The following is a 25,466-nucleotide window of genomic DNA, read 5'->3' as shown; positions in this document are numbered from 1 at the left end:
CAAAGGACAGTGGGACGAGTAGAAGGAAAGAGAGCTGTATGAATTGAGATGTTCAGAGTAGAGCACACTAGGGAGGTGAGTGTTCAGAGGATAAGAAGTAAACAGCGTCATTAAATGGCTAGTGCAAAAACGACAGATGAATGTGGTAATGACCGATGGCCATACCAATGTTCGGGGAAGATTTCCCTTTTCAATCAGTGACACCAAAACACGGGTAGAGTAAAACTGCAAGTTACCGTTTTTGTTTCAAAGTCGCTGTATTTCCCAGGTTCACACACTCTCTCCCGAAACCCAAGAAGACGAACTATCCGCTTAACGCCACATTCCCAGCACCCGGTATTTTATAAGAGGCTCGAGACTAAAAACTAAAAGACAAGAATTCCGCGGTGATTTCTATTGGCTGAATTAGGCTATCGTCCGGCATCGATCCTACGAACGGTGCTTTTCGCTTTCTGTTGAAGTGAGAATATCTGATTAGTGATTGGGTTGCTGAGAGTCACGGCCGTTGTTCTGAAGCTCACCCAGACGCTGGTAGAGTAGGTAGAGCGCCATGCGGTTGCACTCCTCTGTACCGGTGATGGTGACGAGTCGCTCATTGCTGTTGTCCTGCGGTTCATTAATCTTGATCACACTGCCAGAGATCTGCCTGATTTCGTTGATCTTCTGTCCACCCTTGCCAATGATGGCGCCAACCATGTCGTTGGGGATGTAGATCTGCTGGGTGAGGGCAGCGCCGGCAACAGGGGCGCCATGAGGGCCGGCAGCATGGGGAGCAGGGCCGGCGTGGCCGACATGGGGCGCAACGTGGGGGGCAGCGGCACCGTAACCACCGGCGGCGTGGGCACCGTAGTGCATCGGGACGGCAGGGTTGGGCTGGGCCGGATGAGGTGCACCATATGGCGCAGGGTACTGGCTGGGCGGCATGCCGTGGTGAGACCTGGGGTCGGGGCCACGGTTGCGCTGGTAGTAATCGCGGTTGCCAAAGTTGCCGCCAGCGGGCTGAGGAACGTAGGGGACGACCTGCAGGCCGCCGGGAATAGAAGCAGCGGGGCCTCCGCTGCGGGTGGCATACGCTGAGGCGGCGGGACCACCGAAACGCTCGTTGAGCTGCTCGAGAAGAGTGCTGCCAACGTAGTAAGTAGCAATGTGAACAGCATCGGCCACGCCCATGACAACCAACGACCGTTCCGTGGAAAGGGGCAGGCACGAGTCGGAAGCATTGAGGCGGGCTCCGGAAGCCTCCTGAATCTCCTTGATGCGCGCACCGCCCTTGCCAATAATAGAGCCGATCAAGACGTGGGGAATCAAGAGACGCAGGGGATAGGTCTTGGAGTGGGTGTTGGAAGGCTCAGCAAGAGGCTCATTGTTCAGCGTACGGATAATAAGACCGAATGCCTATGAAACTGTTAGCCAGTGAACTGCTGAGGGAAACATAGGGACGACATACCTTTGCGACCGCATCAACGACACCGCTAACAGTGAGAATACGTTCAACGGCGCCCTTCTGGTAATCACTGACGGTGCACTTGGCGTTGGACATTTCTCTGATCTTGGAAACATTCTCGCCGCCCTTTCCAATGATGGTGGCGGCCTCCGGGCTGGAAATAACGGATCTAACATGGATCCAAGCAGTCTCATCGTGAGGTTGAGCAGAGACAGGGGGCTGAGCGCGGCTGCGAGCACCGTGGTCCTTGGTTGCCTTGCTCTGGGGAGCATCGGGGACAACTGTGTCACCCTGGGCATCCTGACCCTCCGACTTGTCTCCCTTCACCTTGGTGCCGTTGGACTCGGGGGCGGGAGTGGGGGTGGCGGAGCCGGCAGTCTCGTCGGCATTGTGGCTGTCTTCGGGAACGGGAGCCTCAACCTCCTCTTGGGCGTCCTTGACAACCTTGTCGAGAGCGAGCCTCTTGGCCTCGGGCTGGTCGTTGCGAGAGGGCGAAGAGGACTCGTCCAGGGGCCGCTTAGCGGACTGGGTGGGCTGTGGCGAGGCGGACATGGTTGTTGTTGTTGTTGTTGCGAGCGAGCGAGCTAAAAGTCAGGTAATAATCACGTCTCGATGAAGAAGTCGTGGTCGCGCGAGATGAATATTCTTCTTGAATTATCGAACTTGTTTTATCTACACCTTGGGGGTTTTCGAAGGAAAACGTGCTGGTGTAGTGTAGTGGAGGTGCGGTTGAAGGGGTCGGGACTGCGCTCTCAGGGTGTTGGAAGTGGTGGTTGCTCGGGAGGGGCCGATCAGAGAGAGGATCGACGGGACGGAAACCGGTGCTGGTGCTGGTGCTCGAAGTAGTATGGGAGGAAGGAGGCCTATCGCTGGATTGCTTGATCTTGCAGTGTTGGTGAAGCCTTGTCCGGGGAGTTGGTGGTGATGTTATGCGGCAAGGGCGAGGCGCAAAGAGTAGGCAGGTAGTAGAGGTGGTTGAGCAAGGAAGAAGGTGAGTGAGGTACGTAGTAGAGTAGTAGAGTAGGTGGTGGTAGTGGTGGTGGTGGTGGTGGTAGAGTAGACGGAGGTGATGACGGATTGCCCTTTTGTTTGGTACGGAAGAAGAGAGTAGAAGCACTTCTGGTATCTCAAACCTTCTTTCGCTTGTCAAGCACTGGAGACGAAGCACGCCAGTCTTTTACTGCTAGCCCAGGGTATCCGAGATCCGGCTGTAGCTACCGATAGCAGATCGTGGATTTGACCGGGGGACACACTTTGGAGCGTCGATCCGGGTGTGTGTAGATGGAGGAGTGCGGTGGGCGGTCGACTTCTTTTTCGACGACGTGGTGATGGCGCGTGTCGGTGGTCGTGGCAAAGGAGAACCCAACAAGCCTGCAGAATCTTCAGAAGAGAAAAAAGAAAAAAAAAGAGGACAAAAAAACAAGTGATGGGATGGCTCAAGTCAGCGAGATGACGAGAGGAGGAGATGACGACGACGACGAGGGGTGTGGTCGAGAAGGAAAGGGTTGCCAGGTGGTGAGTGGCTGTTGGGGGGAGAAAGTGGAAGTGAAGTGGAAGTGGAAGTGGAATGTCTCGCGAGAGGTTTGGTTCAGTTTGGAATTGTGGAGTGGAAGGGAGATGGCTTGATGAAACCTGAGGGTCCCGCCTGGGCCTGAGCAGGATCAGCAACCGGCCGTAGCCTCAACCGACGCGACCTGCCACGGGCCACAGGCCAACTCAACAGCCTCAGGTGACGGCCCGGTGTGCGTTTGGCGGCTGTAAGCTCGCTTGAGGCCAGCTGCTCAAGTTTCGCTTGCCACCTGCACAGCCGCTCTGCCGGTCTTGGGCAGAAGCTAGTTCACTGTAGAGCTGGAAAGACGGGAGTTGGTGCATGGGTTTCCTGGACGGCGCCGCAGCCCAGCATGCAACCCCAGCTCAGGTGTCTCCTTGCCCAACGCCCAGCGGCCCAGCGGCCCAGTTGCCAAGGCATCCGAGCTCTGTGGATCCAGGCCACCCGAGCGAGAGAAGCTGCGATCCGATTTCAGCACTTCCACTTTCTGCTTCACAGTTCTTCAACCACTGCACCACCAAGCAAGCTCAGGCGTTCAATGCTTGCTGCCTGCAACTGAACACCGGCATTGCTGCTGTAATACAGTAACACGGTGTTACGGCGTATTTAACAATACCATCGAGACACATCCGACGAGAGAAACAACAGACCAGTGAACCATCACGTTGTTGTTGTGGTTGTTGTTATTTTGGTGGTTTCATCCCAATCAGGTTGATTGCCTTGAACGCCGTCGACGAAAACAAACGGGCGCGTATTCACTCAGGCTTCGGCGAGAGCTTCATGGTTGGCTGTCGACTGAACTCCTCATCGGAAAACAATTCGTAATACGGGAAGCCGTGTTTTGAGCTTCATTCATCCCGGCTGCTGGACATATCCGGGTGGAACACACACTTTTCATGAACGTGGCACTAGTTGCCAAATTCTCGTTCCGGACGTTGTACACCAATAAACCGATACCTGCTTGCAAGTGCAACATTTTCTCATACTCCGTCACTTCTCACTACTCCACGCTGTGATACCGTGTCCCGCTTAGGTTTTCCTCACTTGCCACCCTTTGAGCCAACTAGGCCAACAAGGCTTCGGAGAGCCGGCCATGTCAACAACCAACAACACCAACACCATGGAAGGCATCATCCAAGGATCCACTGCCACAGACTCAAGCAACGGTAGCGGTGGTCGCGTCAAGGATCCTGTGCATGAAGCGAACCTAGAACGAACCATTCGCGAACTCAAGCGAATGACGGCAGAAGCCGAGGCGACTTTGAATGAGGTGAGCCGAGCCCCATGTCATGTCAACAAACCCCCTTTTTTACTCACTAATAACACATTCACAGCTAAAACAAAACATTGCCCAAAATGGATCACCACCACCCCTCAACCCCCTCTCCTCCATGCACCTCCTAACCCGCGCCTACACCTCCCTCGCCGAGTCGGACCCAACTCCCCTCCTCCCCTTCCCAGACTCCGTCCTCCCTGCCCTGCTCGCTATCCGCAAAACCAGTCAAACCATCACCCAAACCAACTCTTACCTCTCCTCTTCTTCCACCCTCCTCGACCAGCAAAAGCGCCACCTCGAAAACTTGAAGACCGAAGTCCGCGAGCAGAAGGAGCTCCAAGAAGCTCTTCAGGCTCGCGTCGAATTGCTCAGGAAAGGGATGGAAGCAAAGAAGGAGATGACGCCCGAGGAGCTAGCGAAAGAGGAACTGGAAAAGATGGAAGGGGAGCGGAACAGATACGATGAGGAGACAAAGAAGCTTGTCAGAGAGTTGAACTGGTTTATTGAGGAGTACCTTGGCCCCTTGCTGGCAGCGGAGGAAATGGGCGGGCCGGTGGTAGGAGAGATGATGGATTTGGATGCTGATGATCTGGAGGCGGGGTTTAACGCGAGGGGCAAGTTGAAGAAGGCTAAGGCGAAGAAGACGGATGAAGGAGAAGATGGGAATGGAAGGCAGAGGAGGATTGATGAGATTTGGGGTGCCCAAAATGACCAGCAAGAGGGGAGACAGGGTACTGGCAAGAGAAAGAGGGAGAGGGATGAGGCGAGTGCGGCGGGAGCGGAGATGAGGAGCTTGATTGAGAAACTGCTGAATAAGAGCATGGATGCTGGAGGGGATAGCTCGGCAGCATACGTGAAGATCGAGAGGGAGACGGCGGCGGCGAGGTTTTTGGTCAGGAGCAAGGTGGCTGTTTTCCACCCGAGGGATGCTACGAGGTTGAGGTTGGTGGATTTTGGGAGGGAGTTGGATGATTAGGGCAGCCACGGTCATGGAAGTCTATCATCGTGGAATATCTACGGTATCTGGCTCGAGTCGATCTTTTGAGGTTACACACCTTTCCTTGGGCTTCAACTTCATCACCATCTTCGCTTCTGTTGCCTTACCTCAAGCCATTCTCCCGGCAGGCAACGCACTGGCCAAGAGATTTTGGACCCCTGGAATCGATCAATTTACGCGTCCGACCGACGCGTCACCCAACGCGCTTACATTCATTCAGCTCTGGCTGAGCTTTTGCTTTTGCGCCTCAGCTGCAGTGTTGCCGCCTCCCCACCATTGAAACAGCTGCGTTTCCTCCTCCTCCTCCTCCCTCGCGCAGCAGCAAATCAATGTTTGTTGCCCGCCGTCTTCTCCTCTCTCGTTCCACTTCTGCTTCTCTTTCAATTGTTTCCCAAACCACCACCACATTCGAACACTTCTTCGCAACCATCACCCCAATGACCACCGGCACCACCGAACCTACTACCTCCTCCCCTCCCGCCAAGCGCATCAAGACCTCCGCTGATTCCTCCTCCCAAACCACCACTGCCGCCACTACTACCGCCGCCACCATGACTGCCGATACCCAGACTCCCGTTACCAAGGTCGACCAGGCCCCTCCTCTCCTCATCAAGAAGCTATCAGACAAGGCCCGTCTGCCTACGCGCGGCTCCGCCTTCGCTGCTGGTTACGACATCTACGCTTCCAAGGAGACTACGATCCCTGCGCGCGGCAAGGGTCTGGTGGAAACGGATATTTCCATGGCTGTTCCTGCTGGCACTTGTACGTTTTCTTTTCTTATTCCTACCTGCCCTCTTCTTCTCTGTTTACTTTTTTTCTTGTCTTTATGTATTTCCTTCGGGTGTACCTCCGGTGGCCACTCCGTGGAGGCCCTCCGGGGGTGTCCTCGCTTCGCTCGCTTTTCCCCCCTTCCTTCCCTTCCCTTCCCTTCCATTTCCTACTCTTCTCTCTCCTTCCCTCCCTCCCCCCCTCCTTTTCCCTTCCCTTTTTTTGCCCTCTCTTCCCTCTCTTCTGCCCTCAGAATTCTCGCTAACACGAACCTTTCCAAAAAAACAAAAGACGGCCGCATCGCCCCCCGCTCCGGCCTAGCAGCCAAGAACTTCATTGACGTTGGCGCCGGCGTCATCGACGCCGACTACCGCGGCCAAGTCAAGGTTCTCCTGTTCAACCACTCGGACGTGGACTTTGTCGTCAACGAGGGCGATCGCGTCGCGCAGCTGGTTCTCGAACGCATCTATACCCCCGAGGTGGTCGAAGTCGAACAGCTGGAGGAGAGCGTCAGAGGCGCGGGCGGGTTCGGGAGTACAGGCGTTGGTTCTGGTGTTGGGGAGCAGATGAAGAACTAAGAAAGCAAGAAAAGAAAAGAAAAGAAAACAGAAGAAAAGAAAAGAAAAGTGGGTTAGGGGTATGAAGCGATATAGATGGACGGCGTTTTTGGGAAATTTCGCAGAGGAATTGAAAGGTATGAAATGCATATGATACTTCGGATTGGTGGACATGGACATAAATCTCGGTGATACATGAATGGTGAAATGAATAAGGACGAACGAACGGCTTGACGGGCAGCGGAGGTATGATCAGGCAAGCTCTAATGGTTCCTTTCAAATCAAGACTCTACAACCCTTCTGTATCGACCCAATTCTTGATGTATGAAGCGTGTATGGTGTAATATACACTCTTGATTGAGACATCAACCAAATAGTCTAACCCCCCAAAATCTCCCGCAATGCTATGCCCATGCTCTAATCTAGCTTCTATGGTAGAATAGAATAGAATAGCGCCTCGCTCACCAGCAGCAGATCAATTATAACTCCCGCTATCCAATGCTGATCCCGTCATCCCACACCCCTTCTATTCCTCGCTCTCCCTCTCGCAAAGATATTAATTCCACACCCAAGCAGATCCCCCCCAAAAAACTAAGAGCACTCTATCCTCCTAGCCCTAAACTCCACCTTGGGATGCCTCAAGCTATCCAAATGCCTGACCAGCCTCAACTCGGCCGCCTTACTCTTCATCAAATGTAACCTCTTCCTCGCCTGCACTTCTTCTTCCTTTTCCGCTTCCTCCACTTGTTTTCTCCTCCTTCGTTCTTCTTCTTCTTTTATCCTCTCTTCCGTCTTTTCCTCATCTTCGCCACCATCGCTATTACCATTCGTCGTCGTCGTCGTCGTCGTCGTCTGTGTTGAATCCAGCCTAGGTTTCTTATCCACATGCCCATCCTGATCTGTCGTCCCATTGCCATTCGCATGTCCACACCCATTAACCCCATCCGTCATCGCCTTCTCTCGTTGAAGCTGTTCATCCACAAACCCCTTAGCCCTCTGCACCCTCCCCTTCATCCCCTCCGCCGTCTTCGTCAACACCTCATGCATACTCGCCAACACCTTCTCCGCCGCCTTGGCAAGCGGCAAGTCCAGCGCGTCCACTGAGTCATCTGACAACCACGATTCCCGTTCTGTCAAGTCTCCTTCAGTGTTATACACCGCTTCTCGCATGCGCACAAGCATCAAAGCGGAAAACATATCGCCCGTTCCGGAGAAGTAGCAGTCGATGGCGGGGAAGCTAATCTGAAACGCGCGCGGTTGGCGGGCAGAAGTCATTGTTGAGCCCACTACGCTGAGGGTCTTGGTGCGGGGCGGTTGCGATTGGCCTTGGCCTTCTTCTTGGGGTGTTGGTGTGGGCGCCGAAGAGCCGGGTACGGAGTTGGGCATGGTGGAGGAGACGGTAGTAGCAGCGTCGGGAAGGGAGACGGAAGTGATGATGATGTGCGGGATGGCGTAGCGCTCGTGCAGGACGGAGATGGCGCGGGTTAAGGAGGGCATGTCGACTATTTTGACTTCTGATAGGAGTCTGTTATCTGTTAGATTAATAACCCAACAACAAGAAGAGAGGGAAGGGGAAAGGGGAAGAAAAGAAAGGTACGCACTCGGCCTCGAATTGGTTCGGGAGTATCAGGTCTGCGTACTGCACCAGCCCTTTATATACCGGCACCACATCCTGCGCGACGTACAGACTGCCGTTATCGCCCATCACGGGGTCCAGCACCCAAAAGAAAGATCCAGGCTTCCCGCGCGCTTGAGCCTTTTCCTTAAGTTCTTTCGCTATCTCCCCCACGGCTTCCAGCGCTGGAGCACCGGGGACGTATCCGGACAGCATCATATCAAAGTCATCGAGGTAGGACTGTTTGAGACCGCGGTAGAGGTCGGTGATTTCGGAAGCGGACACGCGCGTGCCGGTGAATTGGCGGTAGCCCGTATGGTTGCTGAACTGCACCGTGTTGAGGGCGGCGACGTCGCAGCCAAGGGATTGCATGGAGAAGACGGCGATTTTGTTGCCTACGTAGCTGAGGGAAGACACATTGATGTTAGCCAATGCCTTTCTCTTCTTCTTCTTTTTATTCTTTTCCCTTTCGTCTCGTCTCGTCTCGTCTTGTCTGGTTGGGGCTCGGCTGTTCTAGTCGTCATCGGGGGAGGCCGGCGCAAAGCTTGTAGGTAAATCGGAACTTACCCAGAGACAACCTGAACACTCCCAGTCAGCAATTGATTTAACCTGGTATTAATTGAAAAGGAGAAGTAGACTTACATGGCTGGCGACCGCCAACACGCGGGTGTCGGGGACTGGAGGCTCTCCGTCGCTCATGGTGACCTTGGTAGAGTACTTTGTATGCGATTCGGCTTTTGGTTGTTGTAGAGGAAAGATCGAGCTCGAGACTTGTTGTAGAGACCTCCTTCGTTCGAATTGGTTATGTTCGGTAGATGTCCTACGACGTAGAGTGGCGGCGCAAAGGATCTCGATCGTTGGTAGAGAGAGGTACGTAAGCCGAGTAAGCCGAGCTGGCGATTCAACGAACGGTCTGTCAATTCGGTGATATAAATCGTCTCTGTAAAAAATAGTCGGCCGCTTGAAATCTCGACGATATGTTGAGAACTGGTGCCAAAGTTAAACGATGTAGAGAATGTTTGTTGTTGTCAAAAGGAACTAGGTCTGTCTCGAACTCGCAGAAGAAGTCCGAGGAAGGACTGCCAGTGGATGATCACCGGGTCAAGAAAAGATGGAGGAAAGATTCCGGAAAAAGAACTAAGCAAGCAACACTGTGACACACCAAGTGAGTCTGACTCTAGACCTAGTCAGTCAGTCAGCGGTGAAAGAAGAAGACCGTATATAGCCGAAAGATTCGATCAATTGGAAATAGTATCATCAATCAAATAAACTGCGATATCGCCCTCTCGTGCCACCCATTTGCCCACATCTTGATTCGAGTCCTCGAATGGTCCAGAAATTCGCCGCTAACGGTCATGGCACAGGGCCGGCCAGTCAATGACTCTTTTTTTTTTCCCCAGGAACCACCCATGCCCCGCCAAAAAGTTTCCTGCAGGGCGGGTTAGGGGCAACTTGAATGCGGAGTCCATTCAGCTGCTGGGCGCGCCCCGGGCCCTGGGCTGTTGTAGGCGGGAGGGGACGTCACGCAGGTGGTGGGTAGGTAAGTTACATACATTGAATGAACAATGTGGGGAAGCTGGTGAACACCAGGAACTTCATCGGATGAAAAAAAAAAAAAAAAAAAAAAAAAAAAAAAAAAAAAAAAAAAAAAAAAAAAAAAACAGTCGGGTGGAAGATTTCTGGAAAACACGCCGACTGACGGGAAGTGGTGATGTCAGTACTGGTGTACTTGTGATTGAACCCACTTCTGAGATACCTACTTTCAACGCCAAGCTGAACTCCCGAGAAGCGATGATTACCATAGTGATACAGGGAGGACAGTTTGCCGATATCAATGTTAGAAACCATCAGACAAAAAAAAAAAAAAAAAAAAAAAAAAAAAAGGAAACGACAACAGCATCGGGTTCCTTGGTGAAGGTGTGTTGTTGGAGGCCATCGCAATAATCATTGACACCTCGTCGTCTCCCCTAAACATTCATCTTCGCAGCAGAAAGAACAAAACGCCCTCTAAAACATTTGTGTGTAGTGTACTAGTGCCAGACTCTTTCAAAAACACAGATTTCTTTTTCTTCATATCCCTTTTCTTCTTCTCATCACTGCATCACCCCTTATCTTCTACATGACTTGCAATTCTCCTCCTCCCCATGATTTTATAGCAACTCGAGGTATACATGAAGGCATAGTTTCGTGGTGTTCGTAACAAAGATGTGGTTCGGTTGTTGGAGGTAAATGGGGCGTTTACTCCTCGTCGCCAATCTGTGAATCAGAACCAGTTAGCATCACGCCTGACAGAAAACAACCACCCAGAAAATGACAAACAAAGACATACCTTGGGCGCAAGATAGAACCTCAAGTAGCTGCTAGCCGAAATGTTGTACTCGACCAAAAGGGGCACCTCGTTGGAGAGGCAGATCTTGACCGTGCTCGACAGCGCGCTCGCCTTGCAAAAGTTGACCAGGTACTTGAGCGAGAACGTGAGGGAAACCGGCTCGCTCAACTCAATCTCGATATTCTCGCTGGGCTTATCAACGTTGGTGTGCTGGCGGAGGGTAATGCTGCCGTTGCCAATGTCGCCCTGGCAGCTAAACTTGACGCCGTCCTTGCTCGCCTCAATGTTGACGCTCTCGCTCATGGCCATGAGGTCGGTGGTGATGCGCTTAAACTCAGAAGACGGCATGCTGATGGTGGCCGCGTACTCGGTATCCGGAATGCCCAGGTGCTCCTGGTCAATGTCCATGAGCTTGAGGTCGTACTCGGAGATACGGTCGTTTTCGGAAGATTCGAAGACGAGGTTGAGCACGTCGGGCGCGTCCTCGGCCTTGAGCGTCAGGATGTCCTCGTTCTGGGCGGCGCGGAGCACCTTGGTCAGCGACGTCAGGTTGACGCCGAGCGCAATGTTGCGGTCGCACCGGAAGGGCGAGAAGGTCTCCGTCTTGAGCATCATGGACACGAGCGCGACGTGCGAGTTGTCCATGGCTTGCAGGGCGATGCCCGAGTCGTTGCAGTCGAAGTTGCAGTCCTGCACGAGGTCCTTGATGGCGTCGACGACCTGGACATCATCGTCATCATCATGACAGAGTTAGTGGGGGTCTTCTAGCTGGGAAAGGAAACAGACAGCACTTGACAGGAAGAGGACATGACATACCTTCTTCAGGATCGACGCCTGCTCCAACCGTGCTTCAAGCATTTCTGTTGTTGTGGTAGTCCTCCAGTCAGCAACCCATCACTCCAGTTCTCCAGCTTTTCTTCCTAGTGCCGGGCCAGCGAGCAAGCGAGCAGGCAGCTTCACGCTCAGACAGAGACGACATACTGATGGATGTGAATTACCGAACTCGACGGGGGAAAAAAAGACAAAGAGGGAAGAAAATATGCGCGCGCTGGGTATCACTTTCGGGAGAGAGAGGCGCTCGTGGTTTGACGAAGAAAGAAGAGAGAAGAAAAGATTTGGATTTGGGAAGAGTTATGGTTTTGTTCAAAAAGCTGCAACAGGCAGGCAATGGACGATAAAAAGAGAGGAACCACCAATACCACAGGTGGTGCCGGGACACCCACTTCGCGACTTGACGCGCCTGCTAATGGCAGCTAAACGCGCTGAGCCGGGGTTAGGCTTAATTGATTTACCGCTTCAGGCTAGCTCCCGGTGCACGGTCCCGTTCTCCAGCGCTGTTAGTCCGCTTTCAGGCGCAATCTTCGCGTTTTCAGTGGGAGCTGTCGCCCTGAATCCCCTCTTTCTGTTTGGATCGTGTCTCGACGGCAATGTCGAACCAAAGGTATGCTGCTCACTTCAAGTTCCGATGATATGACTTCAACTATTCGACTCCCTCATTTCTGCGCGAACTCTGTTCTACCTCCATTCTCCAATATATTTTGATTATTACATTATTTCACCTATCTTACACCCTCCCCCAACTCAAAAAAGAATTTGTTACAGAATGCCCGCCCAAGATCGTCTGTATAAACTGTGTAAACGCCGTTAAATTCTGTGTCCCACATTGCTCGCTTGCCTGCCCCAGCTTTCAAATGTTCCCATGGTCTGTATGTCCGTCAAAACGCCATTCTACCCAAAGTTGTTGTTGTTGTTGCTGTTGTTGCTTTTCAAGAAAACTGGCAAGCTGACCTTCTCGTCGTTGTTGTTCGCCCCTCTCTTTTGTCTGCGCGCAATGCCTTGATGCCATGTAAGATTATAGTGGTCAAAGAAAAGAAACCCGAAAGAAAGACAGCGCGAATGCCGCAGAGTTTGTCTGTCGTCATAAAGAAATCCTCGTCGGCGCCGCACTCCTGCCGTTTCCCCCGCCTGGTCCCATGGTTGTATGTCTCTTCGGCCTCAGATTAATCACCATCTCCAACTCCTTCAACATGCCCCTACTCGCTTCCGCCTTCTCTCTCTGCATTGCCCTCATCTCTCTCTCCTCTTTCATTTTCACCAATCTCTCTTCCCTGGTCAGCATACTCCTGGGCCGAGCCGATAGCGCAACCGCCTCAAACACATCCGGCTCGTTGGGACTTGGCGAGGAGTTTCGTGTGGGAGACGTCTCCCCGGTGAGCGCTTTCAGCGCATCCTCCGCTCCGCCGCCGGTTTCGTTCTCTTCGCCGACAGTGGTCAACCCGCTTAGAGAGGTAGCAGGCGAGTACAGCATGCTCATAGACGAAATACGTTTCTCGTTGCGGTCGATTCCCGATGCTAGGGCAGCCTTGCCATCCTCCCAGGCTTGCTGCAGCATCTTGAGGTCTTGGCCAATGGACTCGTATTGCGACAGGAGGTCGAAACCAACTTCAGAGATGTCGTCGGCTTCGTTGAGTGCTTTCTCGGATTCTTCACGCAATAGTGCCAGCTTGGCTTGGAGACCGCGGATGCCCGTCGATAGAGAGTCGAGCTTGCGGAATTGCGTTCGGCGTTTCTCGCGGTTGGGCGAAAGAGGGAACTTGGTTTCGGGGATAGCGGGGAAGCCTGAGTGGTTTTGTTAGCTGTTGTGTGTTTGTAGTGTGCAAGAATACGGGATGAAACTCACTCTCTTCATCGCTCAAGATGAGACGAAGCCTCTCGTAGCAATCACCTGTCAGACTGCTCAGCTGGCTGAGACACTGAGCCGCCGTCGACCACCGCACAAAGTCGCTGTTATCTCCCGTAGCCTCAAACGCAAGCAAAGCGCAGAGAAGCAGCTTGCGGATGGTATGGAACCGAGCAGCGGCAATTTTGAGCACCCGTAACGACTCCGCCTCCTCCGTCGCGACCTCCGGAAACCCTTGCATCGCATCGGAAACGTCAAAGTCGGTAATGTCGTAAACGTCGTAGTACTTTTCCAGATCCAACTGTTCCGAGAGTCCCTTCACCGCTGTCGTCACTTGGATGTAACTCTTGATCATATCGGCAAACCGCTGCTTGAGAGCCTTGCGCAGGCGTCCGCATCGTCTCGTTTGGCTTCGGTCTTCGATTCTGCTGATAGGCGGTAGTGGTGCGCTCCTGGTTATTGTTAGCCGCAGTTAACCCCAATATCCTCCGGAAGACCATACTCACAGCCTATACCCCCTCGACACCAACTCAACCTCCTGAACAAGCGACAGCGCCGCACTCGTAGCACTATCCCAATCCTGACTCTTCGCCACAAAAGTAGCAACCTCTGCCAGCGCCTTGTTCCGCACATATCTCAGCCACTGCTTCCGGATATAAAAGTGCGCCACCAATCCCACCGCAACGGCAACCACGACGGCAACCAGCACCCCCTTTTTGGTCAGACGAGCATATCCTCCCAAACACAACCACCTTATCCCCAACGCCACCACCAACGCTCCCGCAGCCGTCGCAACCAGCCCCGTCGAGTTCGGTAGTACGACATCGTTATTTTGCTCTTTCGAACTATCGGCATCCTGATTTCGGTAAAAGTGATTAAGTCCAGCAACCGAGTGCCCACTCAACAACTGCGAAGCGACGATCGTATATCGGAACTGCTCGATGAATTTCTGGTTGTCGGCGCGGTCTATCCTCGCTGTTACGGCTTTCTTTTCACCACGAACAAACGTCATTAGTTCAACACACATGGCCCCTATGATTTGAGCGTAAAAGATCCTTACAGAATAGGAGTCATGTAGCGAGCCGAGCGAGCTGTATCGCTTCATGCGGTGTGGGATCTCGAGTTGTATTGGCTCAGGGGCGTTCTTTCGGAACCGCTTGCGGACCATGGGGCGGCCTACGGGAGCGAAGTTGGGAGAAGAGGGGGGTGAGATGCTGTGTTCGGAGAGGCGGTCATCGTGGGCATCGTGGAACTGGCCATTGTGGTCGGACTCGGAGGCTGGCGGTGTTGGCCAGTCATTGTTGCGTGTTTCTTCGCCTTGATCTGTCATGGCAAGTAAGTGATGCTGTGCTTTAGAGATGGACAGTGAGTAGGTAAGCGAACCCTTGAGATAATTGGCAAGAGGCTCGCAATCCTGAATTACGGTCTCCATGGATGCCACTACGACCGGACAACGACTCGGACAATGATGGGACTCGGACAAGAGAACGGAAGAGGAGCATCCAACAAAGAAACGGGAGGTCGATATGTGGTGCTAGCTCTCCATCTGACGCCAGGCGGCACTCTGAACAAGGAAGAAAGAAAGAAAGAGGAGTGTGCTTGTCCCCTTGTTTCGACGGAGTACAGATACCAGGCCGGCGGCACCACGCAGTTTCCTTGTTTCAAGTCCTGGTTCCTCCTTCGATCGTGTTTAATGTCCGTTATTCTGCAGAGCTAAAGCTAGGCGTGGGTCGGTGTGGCTGAGATCTGGGAATCGGTGGGTTTTCTGGGTGTCGCTTATGCTATGCGAGGTGGTCGAGACGTGCGAAAGCAAAGTGCGGCGCAAGGTGGAATGTTGGAGTACCTGAGTAGTGTTGGTACTAGCGCTGTCGGTTATCGGTGCATATGCCCTTTTGTCTTTGTTGTTCCGACAAACGTTGTCAAGATTCGATCGATCGTTGGTTTATCGTGGTCTATCGTGGTCTGGATGGTTGTATGTTGTTGTCGATGTTGAAAAGGAGTGTCAAGGTTCAGTTGGAAATTGGTGTAAGTGACTAGTACAGTAAGTACTACTGATGACCGCTTGAAACGGGGTCCAGGTCGTACGGGAAACGGGCAACTGGCGACGTCCGAGCCTTGAACGAGCGAGCGGCTGGCGTTGTCCAAAATGAGAAATTGTTAATTGTGACAAGTGCCAATACTAGTGGAATGATTATCAGTTATGGAAGCCTTTTCTTCTCCGTGAATTTAGTGTTTCTCTCCACAGCTGAGTCCCAAAATAACACTCTTGATGGTCCTGGGGATGCTCATTAAAGAGGTCACAGAACCCTGGCAGATGACGTGAAATTTGACGCCACTCGTTCTGCAACTCGCCAACCAAGGGGGGGGGGGGGGGTGGATTCTTAGGATTCTGTATCTTACCGGCTTTGCTGTGATGATCTGCTGCCCGTCTCTCTCCAGTCCAGTAACCAAATGCCAGCAAAGTGAAAAGTTGGAAGATTGAAAAAAAGGCCCAACGTCGCACAGTTATGTCACTCCCAGAAGTGATCCATAGACCATGAGCTCAGCTCAGCCTTGATATCGGTGAAGAAGGGGCTCCAACAGAAGTGGAAGGCTGGGAGATCCAACCATCAATCCCTAGGTAGGTTGAAACATTTCAGTTGAATGACACCTTTTCTTCAGGAGGCTGGACCGTCCGTTCAGTTGTTACGCTAGTGTACCTTGAACCCTGGAAATTACTGTACCTCGACACATGCCAGTATCGCCGCGTCACCGTCGCCGACGCCGAGAGGTCAGGAATGTGCTGACAAAACGGTAAGATACGATAAGATTACAGTACAACGGATCGACGGCCCAAGGCTTCGTTCTTCGTTCCACCGGAAGCCGGCAATGGAGCCGGAGAGCCGTAAAGGTTCTTAGCAGCTGAGCTGAAGCCCTGCCACGTGCGCCGTTGCCTGCCGGGATCAGTTCTGCTGTGCATGGCTGTCGGGGCAGGCATTTTCAGGCATTGTTTGTTACACTGAAGCTCCAGGCCAGCTCCGTTTCCTGACGTTGGCCATCCCGTCTGGGGCGACGGGAGCTGGGTCATCAATTGACCAACAACAAACACCATCCAGCCAGACCACGGGAGTGTACAAGTACTATCACCATCTTAACGACCCCACGACGTGAAACGAATTCGCCGATACTTGATACGAGACACAACGAAACAAGCGAAACGAAACAAAAGGCGACGAAAAGCAAGACGAAGATCCGGGGTAAATTAGCTGGTTGCACATCAAACACCCCCGCCAAGAAATCAACACCACCCAAGCTCCCGTCTTCCTGTCGCATAGTAGGCCTGGCGCCAGATAGTACCGACACGATACATCACCATCCGTTGAATCAAATCATCTTCACGACAACAAGATACTCAGTCAAAAGCCAACATGCTATCCGAACGCGACTTCCAAATCTCCCCCATTGTGCAGGAGAGCGTGATGCACAACTCCAAGGTTCGTTTATTTATTCCCCTCCCTTCCTTTTCCCTCCATTCTCCCCTCCCCTCCCCTCCCCTCCCCTTCCCTCTATTTCCCCCCCTCCCACATCTTTAACCACAGTCCCCCACCCACCAAGACTAACTTGATATCCAGGCCCTCCAAAACCTCCAATCCCTCTCCGCCTCCCTCTTCGGCATCTCCGCCGGCATCCTCGGTCTCGAATCCTACTCCGGCTTCCTCTTCTACATCTTTTTTTCGTTACTCACCTCTTTTCTCATCTACCTCGTCCGCGTCGCCCCTTTGTCGTCACCAAAGGGGTACAAAGACAATAAAGGCACGGGCAACGGCCTTGGGAGCGGGGTCGGCGGCGTCAAGAAGTATTTCCGGAGTGGGTTCGAGTTTTGGGCGGGGGGTATCATGAATGGGTTTGCGGGGTTCGTGTTGACTTGGACCTTGTTTTATGGGTTGGTTAGGGCTTAGTTGTCACGGGCTAGGTGGAGGAGGGGAAGAGGGAGGGGATGGGGTGGAAAGAAAGGGGGAAAGAGGGGGAAGAAGAGGAGGGTAGAGGAGGGTAGAGTGGGAAGTGGGATATCGTCATGTGTGGAAAGACCAGAGAGGTGGGGGAAAAGAGGAGGAATGAAAGACGGCTTTTGTTTGAGGACGACATGGGAAACTGCTGTGTGTGTTTTGACGACGTGAAATGCGGAAGCACGATAGGCAGAGGAATTACGAATGTGATGCTTTGAATAGAAAACACGGGTTCGGCGTTGAGACCTGATTATGGAACTGGAAGCACGTATTGCTACGAAACATCACGACATTGGTACATCGTACATTACCCAGCCGCGATGAAACCCAATAGAGCCGTTGGTTATGAGACAAAGCACAATTCAGCAATGCTAACAAGAACACTATGCTACCCAGATATCATCTAACCAACAACTGCCTTCGACAATGTCGACAACACTATGAACAATAAACAGAGTTACGCTATGACCATAGCAAGAACAAACAACTCGTAGTATCCAAAGAGACGAAAGAACAAAAAGGACTCGCTACCACACTTACTCATGTTCAGACACAAACCATAGGAAAACAAGATAGATCACTCAACAATCTCAACAACCCTCCCTACATACCCCTCCAACCGCGACGACCGATCCCGACTCCCATTATCACCCAATATCAAGATCCTCGAGCCCAGTTCGATCCACTCGCGGTTGGAGAGGAGTTCCAGCTGGACTTCGCATCCCTTCTTTCTCGTCTCCTCACCAACCAGGTCTAAGCCACCGCCATCAGCATTGCCGGCGTGCAAAGGGTCTTCATAGGCATCTTCGCCCTCTCCAAAGGTAAACACGTCCCCGCCACTCCCATCATCCTGACCCGTAAACTCGGGAGAAAGAGAGGCACTGGGAGTGAGACGAGTGACCCTCACCACCCTTGCAGACGCCCTAACGCTGGCCACGTAAACATTCACCAGACTTCCCACCGTCAGCGCCCCAGCCACACCCTCGTCCTCCATATTGCCATCACCATAGGAGGAACCGTGATTATCGTCCTCAAACACCGCCGTGACCCCACTGGCAGCCTGCAAGGTGGTAGACGACATGTGTTTCCCAGGAACAGCAAGGACCATCCCCTTTCTTATCCTCGCTGCCCTCTTGCTCCCTGTGCCATTCCCATTGCCGTTTCCATTGCTTGTCTCTGCAGTGTTCGGGTCACGGGGATCAAACACCATCCCTATTGACCCCACCTGCCCGGCCGCCAGTGTTTGCACGGGAAGTTGAAGATTGCGGATAGACACAACCTTGGCGGTGTGCCATTCGCCTTTCGCCGAGGAAGCAGACGCCGACGGATTGGACTTGGCCGACGAGTTAAGGCGGTTGAGTTCAGCTGATGACGGGTTCGCTTCAATATCAGATAGGATAGGGCGGAGGTGGTTGTCGGTTGCCATGGATCCTACTGCGCCTAGCGAAGAAGTAGCTGGGCTGGGCGTGTCGCTGGTGTCGTCAGACGAGGAAGATGAAGGGAAGGGCCCGACGACTACCGTGTCTCCTATCGACAGGCTGCCGAAGCGGAGATAGCCTGCTACCACGGTGCCGAGGTCTGTTTCCTCGTCTGAGTCGCCTGTTGCTAGCGATGAGGATGCAGCGAGATTGTACTGGTCTTCGATGTGGAAGAGTGAAGCAGGCTGCTCGGGGTTCAGAGCTGGGCCGGTGAAGTCGTGGGCGGTTGGGGTGGGAGGCAAAGGCAAGCCCTGAAGTAAGGCGTGCAGCATGCCTATACCACGTCCATCGACGGCGGAGGTGAGGACTATCGGGACGACTGATAGGAAGTCACCCTTGGAAGCAAGTTGGTCGACAACCTTAGCGACGGCTGCCTCCTCGGTTGGCGAGACATGGGTAAGATCGGAAGGGTTGGTAGCGTCGGGTTTGAGAATAACTGGAGCTCTGCCGGCTCGCTTGATGCCAGTGAGAACTTTGTTGAGTGTCGACACAATGGACGGCTTGGATGCGAGATCGAGCTTGGTGATGATTATCGCAAGGGGCAGTTTGAGTCTCAAGCAGAGCTCGAGGTGGGCGGAGGCTAGGTCGATGCTATTGCTGCTACCTGTTGGAGTGGTTCCCGGAGCCGGGGCGTCAACGGAAGGAGAAGCATCGCTGCCATCGGCTGCTATGCAAAGCAGTGTCCAATGCGGTGCCCAACCGACGGTACCGCGTAGGATAGTCCTACGATATCTTGGAGCTCCGGCCGAGTCGACCAGGTAGACTAATCGACCGTCCCTAGTGAAATCGTGAACGTCGATCCAAGATTCAACTCCGCTGTGAGCATCGTTGATGATTTCGTCTTCGTGGTACCCGACCAGTGCTTGAGCCACGGAAGAAGTGACGCCCGAAGCTACTTCATGAGGGTGCTTCAGCAAAATGAGCCGGCTTTTTCCACGGCCATTATCCAGTGAGCCCTGAGACAAAATGCCCAGAAGCGTAGATTTCCCAGACGTAGTTGGCCCCGTAAGCGTAACGCGCAACTGGTTCGCGGTCAACGGACCCTGTTTCATGGTGGGCAAAGTTGAAGACACAGCGCCGTTAGCTTGAGTAGTCAAATCTGGCATAATGAGAGCTTCAGCCACCCATAGCTTATCTTTGCGTCGAAACTCCCGAGGTTCTCCGAATAACGAATCCCCAGGCTCATCCGAAGACTCGATCCATTCGCACTCGCCCACAATCACCATTCTCAGCACATTCATGTTGCACCCCAAGCTCGCCGCCATGACCCTTAGGTTTGCCAAACTTTCATCCAGCTCATCTCTCGTCAGCCCGACAAGTGTGCCGTCATCTGCCACCCCAATCTCATACAGCGCACCTCTCGATGCCTCCAGACCCGGTAACAGCTTGCCCAGCTTCACCTTCCCATCGCGCTCCAGCTCATCCGGGGCCGGCAGTTTCGGAATCACCAGATCAACAGCCGCGGAGCTGGCATGGTAAGGACAAGATTGCTGGAGTCTCCAGAGCAACTGGGTAGTCAAGTGCTCGAAACGGTCCTGTCTTGTTGTGGTCACGCCCGGGCCACCCCCGACAGAAACGGGAGTTCCGCGTAGTGACTTGGACGTAGGATCATAAGGCAGTGGTTTGCTTTGGGTTGAGCCGCAGATCTTGGCTGTTGAGGTGCTGCTGTGTTCGTACTTGCGACGAGGGCGGAGGAGAAGGTGGAGCTTGTATTCGGTTGGACCCTCTTGGGGCTCGGCTTCTAGACGGGTGATGCCATTGTAGTCGGAGAGCAGACCGGTTTGGATGACGCCGAGAGTAGTAGGGGTTGAGGAACGGGCCTCCGGAGTGGAGCGCCGGCTGGGCCCTTCGGAGGATTTGAGCCAGGGAGAGGAGACTCGCGGGGGGTTGGGATCGAAAGTGAAGACGGACATGTTGATTTGGAATTGTTCGCTGGTGGTTTGATTGATTGGGGGGTGGTAACACCTTTGGAGTTTGAATCACAAACACTGGTCAATGTGTGATGTTGAGCAAGACGGTTTAACAAGCAATAACAAATATCAGCGAGTCTTGTAGTGGTAGTAATATCGGGGGTAATGATTTAGTATTGCACGATGAAGGGATGTGTTATAGGAGGATAGTGTGTATATTCGGGTAATCATTTTGGATGCTGTAGAGCAAGTTGCTCGGTGTCTGGTGATGCTGGTAACGAAGAGAATAGTGGGTGGTTAGGTGAGGTCCGTGAAGAGGGTCCTAACTAGGTGCTTGTGGCAAGACCACTGGTCTGCTTAATTGAGGCTAGAGAACATTGTGATGACGGGTGCCGTTGTTGACTTTTCTTTGAGATTCAATTTGGTGAATGCAGGAGGGGGTTTCCCCAAGTTAAAAGTGAGGTTAAAGAAGGAAATAAAAAGGTGAAAGGTGTTTGGTCGGTGAGTGACGCATCAATGTTGCCTTCCTCTTTCGTCCAGCGCTAAATGCTTATGGCGGTCTGTGCATTATTCGGAATAATGTCAAGTATCTGTAAGTTTAGAATACTGTCCCCAGGGCTGTCAGTCAAACCAGTTTTTCCCATTGTAGAGGGTAAAGGGATGAAAGATAGCGTCATTTGATGACTTTCGGTCCCAAGTAGCAATCTGATCACATTGCAAGTATCTGACTCCAGGAAGACGCAAGCAGTTGCCTTCTTATTCTCAAGCCATTGTCAGTATCTCGTATTGTTTGTACAGTTGAATACGGGTTCAATACATTGGCACACGGTGGGGCTGCAAACAACACCGAACCACAATTGAAGCAGAAACCGGGAGAGTCGAGACACCTCTTGAATTTGTATCAGCTTTTTGAACTAGGCTTGGTGTCAAGATCGATGCTTTATTGTGCAGAGTGCCGGGCAACGAAGTCCCGCCCTAATACCTCTACTGAACGGATGTTCCATGTTGTAATGTAAGGTAATTCTCAGCTCCTCTCTCACCATCGCCGTCTTGGCTCCTGCCCGCTCCTTCCAAACAGAGCACTAACACCACGGCAATTAAGGCCACTGCCATGGCAGTTATCCGGTACTTGCGCAACTACCACCCAACCGTCATGTCTCCGCAGTCAAATGCCGAGCAGCTGGTTATTCCTTAACAGCAGCTGCCGCAAACCCTCTGGATTTTGCACTCCAGGCAAGCTCGGCAGGCTTCGATGCCGTCTCTTTGTTCGGATTTCCAAAACCAAACTCAGCACGAATTCACTTCATTGATCAAGTGAAGCGGGGGCGGAGGCGAAAGGCAATACCGACCGGGAGCATTTCTTGCTAAAAGTACACCACCCGGCAACTCTATTTCGATGATGCCCGTCGACCTCCCACGGCCTCATCTCAGCCATCCATCACCGAACTGCAGCAGCCACCACTAACAGTTCGATATCGCCAAAATGGGTCGCAAAGATAGGAACCCCACTTGGCGAGAGGCCAATATCTGGGAGAAGCCCACCCGGAGATACAGCACCTGGGCGACGACCACAACATGGAGAACGAACACATGGGCCAGCAATGATGTCGACCCCGATCCCGAGGTTCAAAAGCACACAGCAGAGGAGGCGAAGACCAAGAAGCCATCAAGATGGCGATGGCGGTCTTTGGCGTGTGGGATGAAGGTAAGCATTTATGATGGAACACCACCCATCCAAATCCCCAGCACTAGCACAGTCCAGCCCTAGCCTGCGACATGTACAAGCCCGCTTTCCCCTGGATCACCCATCTCCACTGCCCTTTCCTGTGCATTTCAGCGTGCCCTCCACCACTCAGGAGCCAGGAACCAGCGGAAAAGGAGGCCCCATGGACACCATCCACGTTTCGACTCCCATTCGACTGGACCCTTGGAGGAAACATCAGACAACACCTCTGGACTGGTCTGGACATGGGGGTGACGATGAATGCCGGCACGTCCACCGCCAAGAGAGCCAGGAATGGTTAACACAGCCTCAACACCAAGCAGCCCACGGACAGTCTCGCAAAGAAGGAACCAAAATGGGCGAAATCTCAGCCTGGGCGAGACGCGGACACAGCGGAAGCAGGCCATCCGTCGGTGTTAGTGGTCAACATGTTCCACGCTGCCATGGGCGTAACAGAAACACCTGAAAATGGCTGCTTACAGGCCAAACACACAACGAAGACCCGCAAGATCCGTCCACGCTTTCCCTTCCCACTCGGTGGCCAATGCAGGCATCTCCAGATCGCCCCCTGCTGCTGCTGGCCTGCTGCTGCTGCTGCTTCCTGCAACTTGTCTACCTACACATGAGCATGGGACCTCCTTGCCAACATGGTTACAACGCTTGTATTACGGGCCTTCCCCAATCATTTACAGCACTCCATCGGCCGTCCGAGGAAGCACAGAAACCTGGAACGCTCTCCAGACACCAGTCAAGACATTCGGAAGTGTTCTCCAAGCGGGAACTACTTGTATCCCCCTGTTTCCCTCATACTCATGGATTATTCTCCCTAAAAAAACAAACCCTCCATCCATTTTACTCCTTTTCTCCTTCCTCTCGTTCCAGTTCCACCGCATCCTGTCAATCACAACACATCAGTTTCCATCTCTTTGACATACCCATTGTTCCAATAACTTCAAGTGTACTGAGTATTGTAATCATCACAGCTTCCCAAAATGGGCTGGTCATTCGGACGAAAGAAGAACAAGGAGGCCGCTGCCGCCGAGAACCCCTATGCCCAGCAACCATCGGCCGATCCGTATGCCAACCAGCACGCGAGCCCTGCTCAGTCTCAATCTACTCTATCCAGCACCGCTAGCAGTGGTCCATCCCCGTACCAGAACCAACAAGCTCCTCCTCCTTACTCCGCCGGGGGTCCGGTTCAGCAGCCGCCTGCTGCGGGCAGATACACGAACGAGAGATTCGGCACCACGGATAAATATGGTGATAACCGATACGACACCCCTTCCAGCAGCCACCAGAACCCTTATGCGCCCTCAACCAGCTCCAACTACAACTCGGGCGTTTCTGCTCAACCGTCTTCCAACAAGCAGCAGTACCCGGTTACATATGGCGACAACAAGCAGCCCGGACAGATTCCTCCTGATGGATATGAGCCGTCTCCCCAGGAACTTTATGGCAACAAGTATGGTGTGCCACAGGAGGAGCTCACGGAGGAGCAGAAGGAGGATGTGGAGTTCACCGATGTCCGAAACGAGATTGTGAACGAGCAAAATGCCACCATCAACACTTTGGATCGGACCATGGAGACGAGTTATGCTGCTCTGGCGAACATGCGCAATGCACGACAACAGCTGAGGGAGCAGAACGAGAGGCTGCTGTATGCCAAAGGAAACATTGATCACGGAAGTTAGTTTTTGCCATGTATACCAAGTACAAAGTAGTGAATGACCTGACGCTAACACCCTGCTACAGCCGCCCAAGCCCGTCAGGCCAAGGAAAGGGTCAAGGAACTTGAAAGAGTTAATCGCTCCATGTTCCTCCCTGTCGGCCACAGCAAGAAGACGCTTGACAGGATGGATAGGGACCGTCTTCAAGCCGAACTTGAGGAGAAGGAAATCCGCGAGCAGAACGCGCGCGAGCTCTACAAGAACCGTTCACAGGCGCAGATGGCCAACATGAAGCCTAAGAAGCTGGGTCTTGGCGGCGGCGCTGACAACAAGAAGAAGTACGCGCTGGAGGATGATGAGGAGATGGACCACAACGAGAACGCCATCAACACCAAGATTGCGCTGATGGAGCAAGTTGCGGACGAGCTCAAGGAGGGTGCCCTGGATATTGGCGCGGGTCTGGATCTCAGTAATAGGTATATTGAGACCATGACTGAGAACGTAAGTGTTTTGAGTTCTGGGAAGGGATGCTGGGAAGAGCACAACACTAACAGTTGCAACAGACCGATAGACTCAACATCGAGGTTCGCAGGAACAAGATGGCGCTCGAAAGATTCTAATCAAGATGGTTTGGCAGGTTGGTACGGTTGGGTGGTTTGGAATGGCCGGAGTTTGTTGGTCTTAGGTTTTGCTGCGAACATGTGGTCCACGCTTTCTTCAATGTTTATGTCGACATTGTGGGTTTAGGAAATGTTTTATCAAACAAGAACATTTCTGCGGTGAGTCCGGTGTAGGGTTCCTCCTCAAATGATGGGTTCGGGAAACATGTTAGAACGCACGCGGTTACAATGATTCAGTAAATATCTACTATGGTAATCAACTAGTCATGTACTTTTGGTGTCCGTATATGGTGATGTGTCTCTCACTTTTGACTCCTATCATGTGCTATTCTTTTTCACAAGTTAGTGTTCAGCCTGAGGTATATCGAAAAGTAAGTACATTTGTGAATATTGAATGGTACCATCCTCGCCCCTCTCCAAATTCTCTGCGTCCTCTTTTCTTCAATACAACGATGATGTCCTGTCTTCACGCATACCAAAAGTGTTCGCTCCGCTCTTCTAGATTATCGTTTTACTTGTACCTGGGCCTAGTTCATCACTAACATCATCACCCCTTTCTTTCCTCTCCTCCTCAACGACCTTTTGGTCACCATCAGATGCTCCGTACCTACAAAGTCTACCTTCTCTCAACTTACTTGTCTCCACCTTCTAACCAAGTTCAAATCAACAAAGCCAAACAGTCATACTGCTAACACACATATTCACTCTCTTCAACACTAGATAACACCTAGCTTGCCTCGTGTTGTCTGCCTTGTCTTGTTTACTCTATCTGTCTCAATACAGGCCTAGTCTATTAGGTGTGTAAGTAGGTAGTAGGTATGTAAGTAGGTAGGGGAGGTAGGTACTCAATCACACTTGACATGATAC

General features: G+C 52.6%; 10 protein-coding genes across 11 annotated transcripts; 5 read left to right on the top strand and 5 right to left on the bottom strand.

The window, feature by feature from the left end:
* Nucleotides 1-23: 23 nt before the first annotated feature.
* NCU09237 (KH domain RNA binding protein) lies at nucleotides 24-3,048 on the bottom strand. The gene is made up of 3 exons (XM_958721.2): nucleotides 1,448-3,048; nucleotides 522-1,395; nucleotides 24-452 (listed from the first exon to the last, which is right to left on the bottom strand). Exons 1-3 carry the CDS (start codon nucleotides 1,994-1,996, stop codon nucleotides 430-432), a joined length of 1,446 nt encoding a protein of 481 aa, XP_963814.2. The 5' UTR covers nucleotides 1,997-3,048; the 3' UTR covers nucleotides 24-429.
* Nucleotides 3,049-3,509: 461 nt separating this feature from the next.
* NCU09238 (hypothetical protein) lies at nucleotides 3,510-5,245 on the top strand (the record flags this gene model as incomplete). Its single annotated transcript, XM_958722.2, has 2 exons — nucleotides 3,510-4,263; nucleotides 4,328-5,245. Exons 1-2 carry the CDS (start codon nucleotides 4,087-4,089, stop codon nucleotides 5,243-5,245), a joined length of 1,095 nt encoding a protein of 364 aa, XP_963815.2. The 5' UTR covers nucleotides 3,510-4,086.
* Nucleotides 5,246-5,560: 315 nt separating this feature from the next.
* On the top strand, nucleotides 5,561-6,759 carry NCU10893 (deoxyuridine 5'-triphosphate nucleotidohydrolase). Its single transcript, XM_001727962.2, has 2 exons — nucleotides 5,561-6,028; nucleotides 6,326-6,759. Exons 1-2 carry the CDS (start codon nucleotides 5,596-5,598, stop codon nucleotides 6,610-6,612), a joined length of 720 nt encoding a protein of 239 aa, XP_001728014.1. The 5' UTR covers nucleotides 5,561-5,595; the 3' UTR covers nucleotides 6,613-6,759.
* Nucleotides 6,760-6,843: 84 nt separating this feature from the next.
* Nucleotides 6,844-9,524, bottom strand: NCU10351 (pyridoxine kinase). The gene is made up of 4 exons (XM_001727963.2): nucleotides 8,849-9,524; nucleotides 8,774-8,784; nucleotides 8,193-8,609; nucleotides 6,844-8,116 (listed from the first exon to the last, which is right to left on the bottom strand). The coding sequence occupies exons 1-4, from the start codon at nucleotides 8,903-8,905 to the stop codon at nucleotides 7,183-7,185; spliced, it is 1,419 nt and encodes a 472-aa protein (XP_001728015.2). The 5' UTR covers nucleotides 8,906-9,524; the 3' UTR covers nucleotides 6,844-7,182.
* A 565-nt stretch (nucleotides 9,525-10,089) lies between these two features.
* Nucleotides 10,090-11,752, bottom strand: pcn (proliferating cell nuclear antigen). Its single transcript, XM_959581.3, has 4 exons — nucleotides 11,517-11,752; nucleotides 11,352-11,395; nucleotides 10,536-11,255; nucleotides 10,090-10,462 (listed from the first exon to the last, which is right to left on the bottom strand). Exons 2-4 carry the CDS (start codon nucleotides 11,391-11,393, stop codon nucleotides 10,445-10,447), a joined length of 780 nt encoding a protein of 259 aa, XP_964674.1. The 5' UTR covers nucleotides 11,394-11,395; nucleotides 11,517-11,752; the 3' UTR covers nucleotides 10,090-10,444.
* Nucleotides 11,753-12,009: 257 nt separating this feature from the next.
* On the bottom strand, nucleotides 12,010-15,487 carry NCU09240 (the record flags this gene model as incomplete). 2 transcript variants are annotated; one of them, XM_011394960.1, is made up of 5 exons in its annotated part: nucleotides 12,010-13,154; nucleotides 13,216-13,667; nucleotides 13,722-14,203; nucleotides 14,276-14,538; nucleotides 14,599-15,487. In XM_011394960.1, the coding sequence occupies 5 exons, from the start codon at nucleotides 14,645-14,647 to the stop codon at nucleotides 12,454-12,456; spliced, it is 1,947 nt and encodes a 648-aa protein (XP_011393262.1). In that variant the 3' UTR covers nucleotides 12,010-12,453. The 2 variants fall into 2 exon arrangements, with proteins under 2 accessions (XP_011393262.1, XP_011393263.1); XM_011394961.1 differs by lacking the exon at nucleotides 14,599-15,487 and having other exon boundaries at nucleotides 12,052-13,154; nucleotides 13,722-14,545.
* Nucleotides 15,488-16,132: 645 nt separating this feature from the next.
* On the top strand, nucleotides 16,133-17,590 carry NCU11402 (DUF786 family protein). The gene is made up of 2 exons (XM_001727965.2): nucleotides 16,133-16,688; nucleotides 16,827-17,590. The coding sequence occupies exons 1-2, from the start codon at nucleotides 16,623-16,625 to the stop codon at nucleotides 17,151-17,153; spliced, it is 393 nt and encodes a 130-aa protein (XP_001728017.2). The 5' UTR covers nucleotides 16,133-16,622; the 3' UTR covers nucleotides 17,154-17,590.
* Nucleotides 17,538-21,039, bottom strand: NCU09241 (hypothetical protein). The gene has a single exon (XM_959583.3). It carries the CDS (start codon nucleotides 20,590-20,592, stop codon nucleotides 17,779-17,781), a length of 2,814 nt encoding a protein of 937 aa, XP_964676.1. The 5' UTR covers nucleotides 20,593-21,039; the 3' UTR covers nucleotides 17,538-17,778.
* Nucleotides 21,040-21,992: 953 nt separating this feature from the next.
* On the top strand, nucleotides 21,993-22,614 carry NCU09242 (hypothetical protein; the record flags this gene model as incomplete). The annotated part of the gene is made up of 2 exons (XM_959584.3): nucleotides 21,993-22,294; nucleotides 22,342-22,614. The coding sequence occupies exons 1-2, from the start codon at nucleotides 22,073-22,075 to the stop codon at nucleotides 22,612-22,614; spliced, it is 495 nt and encodes a 164-aa protein (XP_964677.3). The 5' UTR covers nucleotides 21,993-22,072.
* Nucleotides 22,615-22,947: 333 nt separating this feature from the next.
* NCU09243 (hypothetical protein) lies at nucleotides 22,948-24,884 on the top strand. The gene is made up of 3 exons (XM_959585.3): nucleotides 22,948-23,998; nucleotides 24,065-24,480; nucleotides 24,543-24,884. Exons 1-3 carry the CDS (start codon nucleotides 23,305-23,307, stop codon nucleotides 24,597-24,599), a joined length of 1,167 nt encoding a protein of 388 aa, XP_964678.2. The 5' UTR covers nucleotides 22,948-23,304; the 3' UTR covers nucleotides 24,600-24,884.
* Nucleotides 24,885-25,466: the final 582 nt, after the last annotated feature.

The sequence above is a fragment of the Neurospora crassa genome, linkage group I (assembly GCF_000182925.2).
Source record: "Neurospora crassa OR74A linkage group I, whole genome shotgun sequence".
Lineage (NCBI taxonomy): Eukaryota > Fungi > Ascomycota > Sordariomycetes > Sordariales > Sordariaceae > Neurospora > Neurospora crassa.
Note: the sequence above shows the minus strand (reverse complement) of the source record. Positions and strands in the feature narration are given on the sequence as shown.